This window comes from Mustela erminea, chromosome 20, assembly GCF_009829155.1.
Source record: "Mustela erminea isolate mMusErm1 chromosome 20, mMusErm1.Pri, whole genome shotgun sequence".
Lineage (NCBI taxonomy): Eukaryota > Metazoa > Chordata > Mammalia > Carnivora > Mustelidae > Mustela > Mustela erminea.
The window spans coordinates 7,886,908-7,896,531 of NC_045633.1; the positions used below are offsets into that span (position 1 = coordinate 7,886,908).

Genomic DNA, 9,624 nt, shown 5'->3' on the forward strand with positions numbered 1-9,624 from the left:
AACTTGGGCCGTACTTCCTGTTTCCTGTCTGTAGACCTGCGTCTTCCTGGAATGGTTGGAATTGGAAATGAGCCCGTCTGTCACACACACTATATACACAGATGTGTTTCCTCCCTGCAGACTAGCGTGTTGTCCATAACTACGAAATGCCAGGTGGCACCCACATACTGTGGAATCTGGACCAGCTAGAAAACGTGTCATGGGGTTACTAAGAAGGATTTGATGTGGCTTCCAAAGAATTACCCAATTCTTTTTGTAGAAATCTGAGTGTAGAAACCTGAGTCTCAATGAATGATATTAATGAAGTGGGTGGAGTATCCCAAAGCAGGATGTATGGGATAATCTCAATTTTCTAATATATATATGTATTTGTAATAGCTATAATAAATTGAATGCTTTCTGTGTGCTAAGCATTGTACTAAATGTTTTATAAGCTTTATTAACCACAACCTTATAAAATGGATACTGCAATTATCTCTGCTTCTTGATGGATGAGAAATTGCTGGAATTGAACCCAAGACTGTCTCATGCCAGAGTGCTTGCCCTGAACCACCTTTCTGTAATGCTTTTCACGTACGTATACACACATACACGCACACATGAAGAAGAGACCTAAATGTTCGTAGTTACCTCTGGTGGAATTATTGGTGATTGTGTTGTTTTTCTCTCAGTTTATTTCTGCTTCCTGATTTTTCCTATGGTTAATGTGTACTATTTTTGTAGCAAACATCATACCAAAAAGACCTGGTGGTCATTCCAAGGTGAACATTGGTTTCAGCAACCCTGTTTCTCAGCAGAGCTCCTTGGCTGGAAGAATCCTGCTTTAGGTTAATGACCAAGTTCATTATGACCTTCCTGGGCTCATCTTCTTCCTGTTGGTTGTCCCCAGGGGAATGTAATTACGGAGGCAGAGTGACTGATGACAAAGACAGGCGTCTCCTGCTGTCCCTTCTGTCCACGTTCTACTGTAAGGAAATTGAGGAGGATCATTACTGTCTCGCTCCTGGAGACATTTACTATGTCCCTCCTCATGGCCCCTACCAGGTGAGGGGCTCGGCAATCCCCATGTGGCTAGGGGCTGCAGTGTAAGCAAGGAGGGCCCAGAGATAGCCTTGGGCTTTCTGACTTAGGTCCATAAGCTATTTTCAATATTCCAAAAAGCCTCTAAGAGAGACATTATTACTGTTTAATGAAAACTGGGCATTTGATAGATAAGGTCTTTTCAGAATGTGGGGTCCATCTTGGGAGTTTAAGGGGAAGGGTGGCTAAGATGAGGGTTTAGCAGTAAATAGGCTGGAAACTGGTACTTGAAAACAAAGGTTCAAAAGGTAGTCAAAGGAGAAGGACAGAAAAACTGGAAGGAAGAATGAGAACAGGAAGAACAGAACGGAATTCTTTTACTGAATACCTGTTATATGCCAAGGCCCATTCCTCTGTAACCTCACTTATCTTCCCATTTACAAATAAGGAAACTGGGGTCAAGTTTACACAATTCGTTTACAGTGGAGCCCGGATCCAAATCCAGCTCTGTCTGAATGCAAAGCCAGAACTATGAGGAGGAAATAAGGAGAAGCTAGGGGTGGGAAGGGAGATACGCAGACCTCTGCCTTCATTTTCACTCCCCAGAAAACCATCTGAGAAAGAAAGAGCTTGGTGTTTACCCTGTGTGTGTCAGTGGAGGGGGTGGTTGGTGTGTGGGTGGTGGGAAGGTGTGACCCGTGCTACCAACCCACTACGATTTGCTTGGGTTAGGTCCAGCCCATCCCTGAGTGATCTCTGGGACCCCAGGGAACCTGGGTTTGTGTCAATTGAAGATTTCCTTTCCAGTCCTATATCGACTATCTCAGGAATCTACCCATCACAGCCCACCCAGAAGTCTTTGGCCTCCATGAGAACGCTGACATCACCAAGGACAACCAGGAAACCAACCAGCTGTTTCAAGGGGTGTTGCTGACCCTCCCTAGGCAGTCAGGAGAGAGTGGCAAGTCCCCGCAGGTAACCAGGTGTGGGGCAGGAGACATAATTCTGTTTCCCAGGCAGTTTTCCACCTGGTGGTCACACAGGATTGTGGCTGATGACCAGGGAAGCAGAAGAGGGGCGGTCTGGCAGACCCCTGAATGAGGACATGGGTTCTTGAGTCTTTCTGCTAAGAGTCCTCAGATACAGAGCTGCAAGAACACCAGTGTTTCCAGATACTCCTCATGGTTCGTTGCTATACCCATATATCATCTGTACTCCATATATATAATATTTAAAACTAAATCTCTTTTGCTTAAAAACATTTCATTTAAAAGCTGCTCATCAGTGCCATAAATGGAAACCCAGTGTCATTTCCATAAAGTCATGACAGCCACAAAAAAGAAAATGAAAGCTAGTGAAAGTTATTAGATTCCTTGCAGATGACGTTGCTGAGGCCCTGCTGGCTCCTTGTGGAAAGGGGAAGCTCGGCCAGGGTTACAGCGCATTTAGTTAGCACTGGTCTGAGACTTTGTCCTTGAGAAGAATGAAAAGAGAAAGGTGGCTGAAACTCGGAAAGGGAGTGACTTTCTCATCATGTGATTCAACATGATTTGTTCCATGTCCTGGAGACACGTAGCATCAATCATTTTGGGTGCCTTTCCCAGTTAGTGCACACTTTATGAAGTGAAGACCTGGGCCACCATCCTCAGTCTACAGAAGGGGGTGAAACGGGTGAAACGAACGCAGTGGAAGGAAGACACTTGCTTCATAGCTTTCATACCTCAGGCGGAGCCAGACCCAGGACCACCATCTCCCGACGCTGCCACACCCTCTTCTTTCCTGTCTTTTCCTTCCCTTCTCCACCTTCTGAGCTAACCCATGTTCAAGCCCTCTCCCCAGTGGGTTTCTCTTGCTTTGGCTCATAGTGCCGTAAGTGGTACCAGGTAGGAAGCTTAAGAAAGTGCATGTTCCACCGGGTGGCGGAGGTCTCTGCCTCTCTCACGGCCTGGTCCTACTGCTTGGTCGTCTAGGCCTGTCCCCTCTCCACTTGGCCAACTCCATTGCCCTGGACTATTCTCGCTCAGTCCTGAGGAATGGCCTATACCTCCCCAGGCGTCCTGTCCTGTCACTGGCACTGAGCAAGAGTCCCTTCTGTACTGTGAACTGGTTCTGAGACACTGGTTGAGGGAGCTGTGGGAGATGCTCTACTAGAGCTGACCTTAAAGACAGGAGCTGGCCGGGTTCCGTTCTGTCCGGAGGCTACCTGACAGAGCAGGAATCCCTGCCTAGCCCTCAGGCCCTTGCTTCAGGTGTGAAAAGAGGGCTCTCATTGCTCTGCTCTTTTGCTTTCTGGGCCAAGAGGTGATGCCTTCCCAAAGACCGGTAGAGAGGTAAGGGCCCTCCTTTCTGCCAGGCAGAGTTGGCTTCTGTGGGAGAATTCCCAGGAAGGTCATACAGACTGTGATTAAAAAGACCAGTGCCCATTGGTTCAGGTTTATCCACACAAAACCACAATGTACAGGCCTTGTTTCTCATTCACCTCTCTACTGTCTGTGCTTTAAGGAAGTGATTGAAGAGCTGGCCCAGGACATACTCTCCAAGCTTCCCAATGACTTTGACCTGGAAGTGGTTATGAAGTTGTATCCTGTGGTCTATGAGGAATCCATGAACACCGTCCTAAGGCAGGAGCTCATCAGATTCAACAGGTAGGCCAGATGGTCTTACTTGGATCCTGAGAACTTGAATCCTGGGAGTTGGAGTGTAAGGGTATGATCTAATGGGCAGTAACAGATGTGTACACTTGACAAGGACTGCTGTGCAGAGGAGGTATTTGCCCCTCCCATAGGGAGGGCTATAAGTAGGACCATCCAAGCATGCGTTCACCTACTGTTAAATCATTTTTTCTATTCATTCTCACTCATTCATTCATATGACACCTGTAAAATCAGGTTAAAACCAATACCAAGCAGGCTAACAGTAAAAGTAACTGTTAGAACCACTTTTCTTAAGCCCTTGGTGCTCCAAGCACCATGCATGTATAGTCTTTGGAATATGTACTACTATATGCATGCATATAGTAGTCTTTGGAATATGCACAGTTAGTAATCCCTCTGCCACCATTTTACAGATGAGAAAACTGAGACCTGGAAGGGTTAAGTACAAGGTCACATAGTCATTCAGTGACAGAACTGATTTTGAACCCAGGCTGTCTGATCCCAGAGCCCATGCACTTAGCCAATATGTGAAATCAGTATGAACAGAGAAAGTGGTGGAGAGAAGCTTATCCCATTACCCCAACCACAGAGTTAGGAAAGGGTTGTTATGGGCTGGCCATGGGACTTAGGGTCTCGGGCCCTCCTCACTTCTCCAATTACTATATATAGCATAGAGCCCAATAGATATCTTGATTTCACTTCTAGATAAAACTGAAGGGATTCTCAAAGACCATCTGTGCCAAATGAGAAAACTCAACACTTCTGCCTTCAAGTCCAAGGTTCCTACTATTCCCAGTTCTTTATCTGTTAACTGTCTCCCTTTTGCCTCTTTGGTCATTGCCCAGTTTTAGGGACAGCCCTGACTCTGAAGGACTAGAGAACTGGAAGAATGTTAGATAAAAATTCCTTGCCTTCCAGTCTTAGTATTACTCTCTAGAGTCAACAGACAGTTGGCCATATGGGGGAACCAAGCAAAGTATGGGCTGTGAGCTAGGATGTAGCAGCTCTGCTGTGAGTCAGATACCTTGGCATGATGGGAAGAGAGTTGTCATTCATCCAGATACTAAGCCTCATGGCTTCCCTCTTCTAAGGTCACTGGAGCTCTTCCTTGGTGATTGCAGGGACCTTCACTAGCCTTTCCCACTGGTGATTGTAATAGAAGAGAACAGGGTAACAGCAATCTTATTTTCCAAAGATGGTCAGGGTTAATCACATTGAGTAATACTCTTACATTCCCCCCACCCTACTTTTTTTGACTGATTCACTGAGTGGTATAAGAAGCCTGAGATGATTAGGTGACAGTTCAGTTTCCAGTTCAGGGGAAACATTAATGTGTCTTCTGGGGCAATTGTTCCTTCCTTGGGTACTAAAACCTTGAAACTAGCAGAGCTCATAGTTGAAAAATAGAAAAATCTCTTGCAAGTAGGTCTTTAGGTATAATAGCTACAGGTCTGCTGTATCATGCCTCAGATAGTCACTTTGCCCCTTGACTCCTCAGCAAAGCACATGCACCAAATGTCTGACCCTTAAATTCCTCTTAATATGAATATTTAGTGATTATACATCTAGGAATCTCTTTCTTGTATTTGATCATTCTTGTATCTACTTGGCAGGCATTCCAAAAGTCTTTGGACGTGACAAGTTCTCTCTGGTGGCATGTTTTTTGCCATTCCCAGGTGCATTCCCTTTAGGCTTGGCTAGGTCTCATAACATAGAGGCCAAAGAGAGAGACAGGCAATCTTGGCATCTCTCAGGATGCCCTTCAGCTGCCTTTTCTCAGGCATGGATCTCATAATCCATAAAAAGAACAACCTGGACAATATGGAACAAACCCTTTAAAACTGTATTACCTTTAAAAAAAAAAAGATTTATTTATTTATTTCAGAGAGAGAGAAATAGAACGAGAGAGCATGGGGTAGAGGGACAGAGGGAGAGAGACTGCAGACTGCATGCCCAGTGCAAAGCCCAACATGGGTCTTGATCTCTTGACCCTGAGATCATGACCTGAGCTGAAACCAAGAGTCGACACTTAACCTACTGTGCCACCCAGCACCCCAATTGTATTACCTTTTGACCCAGAAATTCTACCATTACTAGGAAAATCATTAAAAGTTTCTACAAAGATTGATATGGATGGATATTCTTAACAATGTTGTTTACAGTGACAACAAACCTAGAACTAACATGTTCCAGCAATAGGGAAATAATTCAATAAAATGAAATAACTTGCAGTTATTATAAAAGATGATTTAGGTCTCTAGTGAGTTGAGAAGATGCTCCCTATTTGCGAAGAAAGAAAAACAGATACAAAAAAATGAACGTTTAAATATAGAAAAATATGGGAAAATAAATATGTAAGTTATCTTTAGGTAATGAGATACTGGATGATTTAATTTTTTCTCATCTTTATAATTTTTCTATCATGAGTGTATATCTCTTGCAAGGGAAAGTGAAAGGAAACCTGGAATCAGCATACTTGGGTAGAATAAAACTGAAGAGCCTGTCTGAGCCAGCTCCTTTGTTCTTGCAGGCTGACCAAAGTGGTTCGCAGAAGCCTCATTAATCTTGGCCGAGCCATCAAAGGACAGGTCCTGATGTCCTCAGAGCTGGAGGATGTCTTCAGTAGCATGATCGTGGGTAAAGTGCCAGCCATATGGATGGCCAAGTCCTACCCATCACTAAAGCCACTGGGGGGCTATGTGGCTGACCTGCTGGCCCGCCTGGCCTTCTTCCAGGTACCTGGGAGTCAGGGTTACTGGGTACCTGGCATGCTCATTCAGGTGGAGAGGACATTCTGAAATGGACCAAGCACCTACTAGAGACAATTTTCCCAGTATTGCAGTGGGGAGAAGGGGCAGGGGGAGATTTTTTGGAATCTTTGGAAAGATTATAGCCTATAGAGACAAGAGTAGGAACTAGAATATATGTCATGAACTGGTGGCTCATGGGTCAGATTCAAGTAGTAGATATATTTGGTTTGGCTGCCTGGTAATTTAAATTTTTTGAGCTAGCATGTAAAAATTGAAGTATTACACATAAAACTCCAGATATATGTCCTACAAAAAGAGGGAAGACCTGAAACAATGGGCCTACATTCCTGAATGGCAAGTATTATGAGATGAGTGGCTGTTGCTCAGTTTAGAAAAGACACCTAGTTTCCACTGCTACAGTCCCTGCCAGTCTCTATTATATTCTGACACCAGCTTGTACCTAGGCTTTTCTTAAAGTGGAAACATATATCTTTGCACCTTCATTTCACAAGTGGGAAAATATAAGCTAAACTTAGAGGGCTGCCTGTTTTAAGAAAAATGAGAAAAGCCATTTTTCTTAATGACACTCATTTACATTATCTGCCTTTGAACTATCTTTATGTGCTGTTGATTTTGAATTTTTATTTCTGTGGCTCTCCAGGAATGGATTGACCATGGGCCCCCTGTGGTCTTTTGGATCTCTGGATTCTACTTCACACAGTCTTTTTTGACGGGTGTCTCTCAGAATTATGCCCGGAAATACACCATCCCCATTGACCACATCGGATTTGAATTTGAGGTAGAAGTGCTTTGGGTTAGGCCAGCTCATGGGACCAACCAGGGAAAGCAGTGTTGCCTGTTTCTTAAGGAGTCCAAACATTTGGATGTGTTAAGGCCCAAATGTTTCTGAGATGGTACAATTAAAGTATTTAGCACAACTTAAAATAGCTCCAAAGTTATTCCTGACAGAACCAGAGGATTCCCAAGGCTTTGTCTCTGTATGTATGTATATGTGTGTGTGTGTGTGTGTGTACATATATATATATACGTATATGTATATATATACACACATATATGTAAGGAATCTTTCCAGAGGAAAACTCTGCCACCATTGTACCAAGAAAAATTAAAGCATTCTCCCCCACTGTTTATTCACCATGATGGACGCTTCCTTTGGAAGGACTCTTCATTTGGTCTTGGGTAGTCCTTTGCTTGGAGTGAAGTCAAAGGAATGCCCAGTAATCAAATACCACTCTACCCATATATGGAGAGAAAAGAGCAAGATCATCTGTTCAGAGGTTGCAGACTGGTTGCCTAGGTCTTAATCTAGTTTATGAATGAAATTGATGGTCTTTGAAAACAATGTTAAGCTGAAATTAATGCAATAAAGTAATGAAATAACTGGGATAAACACTGGAGAAAAAAAGATAAAACCATCTTTTTTGATGTTGAAATGATTGCATACCTAGAAATCCTAAAGACTCTAAAAACACACCTGTCAGAATACTGATAGGTAATAGGTATCAGAATACAGATATAGTGGCTAGATCCTGGTTAAATATACAAAAATCAGTAACCTTTTCCTATTCTGGCAGTAAGTACTTAGAAGTAAAAATAAGAAAAATATCCTATTCGCAAAAAAAAAAAAGTTTACAATTTGAATTTAAATGGAGCTTGTGATCTCTGGTTCACTATAATCCACACCCCTCCTCATCTTCCTGCACTTAGACCATTTTCTGTGCTTAACTGAAGGAATCTGACTTTACCACCTTGGAACCTAAACAGTCGTATGCTGGAGCTGGCCCATATCAACTCACCAGAGCCAGTTGTAGCTCCTTATTACATAGTTGCTAGCCTGAAACTAACTGACTACACCACAGACATCAACAAAAACTACAAATCAAGGCATTATTTCTTCCCACCAGAGGACTGTTTTATGAGCATGCATCTGAATCTAACCCCTCCCTTTACTGATCCAGGTCCAGAAAGGGAAAGGACTGTGCATAGGTTGATAAGCTAGTTATAGTTAATGTGGCCTCCTGACTCCTACTTTAATACATTCCCTATGCCCACTGTGCTAACTAGGAATCAGACCTGGTCCATGTACGAAGGCAGGAGTATTATCACGGAAGTCCCAGGGTCCTGGGAAATGCATATTGGGAAAGGCAAACATTGCAGCAGATTTTCTCATCTCTTAATGCTGCCCCACTCTAGGGAAATGGCAGGTAATAGAACTTACAGCTTCCTCTCTTCCAGGTAACCACACAAGAAACGGTCATGGAGAGTAACCCAGAAGATGGGGCCTACATAAAAGGTCTCTTCTTGGAAGGTGCCCGCTGGGACAGGAAAACAAAGCAGATCGGGGAGTCTTTCCCCAAGATCCTCTATGACCCATTGCCCATTATTTGGCTGAAACCTGGGGAAAGTGCGATGTTTCTGCATCAGAACATTTACATGTGTCCAGTCTACAAAACAAGTGCCCGAAGAGGCATCCTGTCCACCACGGGCCACTCCACCAACTACGTCCTGTCCATTGAACTACCGACAGACAGGCCCCAGAAGCACTGGATAAACCGAGGGGTAGCCTCTCTGTGCCAGCTGGATAATTAATGGCATCTGTCTCAATGCAGAAAATAAAAGGCATTTCATTCTTGACCACAACCTTACTTTCCTTTCCTAAGAGGCACAGGGTATGATGATGATGGTAGCAGTTAATAGACACCTGCTGTGAGCCAGTATTTCAGAGCACCCCTGTAAAGTAGGTTATTATTATCATCCTCATTTTATGGCTGTAGAAACCATGATACAGGGGAGGCCAGATCTCCCAATTCAGATAGCTACTGAAGCAGTGGTTCGAACACTGACAATGGGACTCTTTCTTCAACCTAGACCTTTAGCCATTTGGCTAAGCTCCTCTGTGGTTTTCTCTTGCTGCTTTTGCTCTAACTACCACTGAACTTTTAATTGCTTCTTTCCTACTCTGTTTCTATGCACTAACATCAGAGTCTCTCAGGTTGAAAGAGGACTGAGCTGCTTTCGTTTTTTAAGGTTTTGACATATTTGAAAATCACTTCTCACAACAATCTTATGTGGTAGGGTATTATTATGTCCATTTTAGAGATGCAGAAATGGAGGCTTAGAAAAATAAGGAGCTCAAGTTTCCACAGTTCATTATTGTAGCACTGGGATGTGAATACTTC

General features: G+C 43.6%; 1 protein-coding gene across 10 annotated transcripts in view; it reads left to right on the forward strand.

Moving 5' to 3' along the window:
* DNAH3 (dynein axonemal heavy chain 3) overlaps positions 1 to 9,085 on the forward strand; it is a 178,386-nt gene extending 169,301 nt beyond the window's left edge. For 8 of the 10 annotated variants that reach the window (XM_032327122.1, XM_032327121.1, XM_032327127.1 and 5 more), the window contains 6 exons: positions 890 to 1,044; positions 1,828 to 1,995; positions 3,523 to 3,665; positions 6,205 to 6,409; positions 7,086 to 7,223; positions 8,681 to 9,085. In XM_032327122.1, the coding sequence (XP_032183013.1) occupies positions 890 to 1,044; positions 1,828 to 1,995; positions 3,523 to 3,665; positions 6,205 to 6,409; positions 7,086 to 7,223; positions 8,681 to 9,034 (1,163 nt within the window). In that variant the 3' untranslated portion in view covers positions 9,035 to 9,085. Of the gene's footprint in view, positions 1 to 889; positions 1,045 to 1,827; positions 1,996 to 3,522; positions 3,666 to 4,379; positions 5,698 to 6,204; positions 6,410 to 7,085; positions 7,224 to 8,680 lie in introns of those variants that run through there. The other 2 variants (XM_032327129.1, XM_032327128.1) reach the window with 2 other exon arrangements.
* The last annotated feature ends 539 nt before the right edge of the window (positions 9,086 to 9,624 follow it).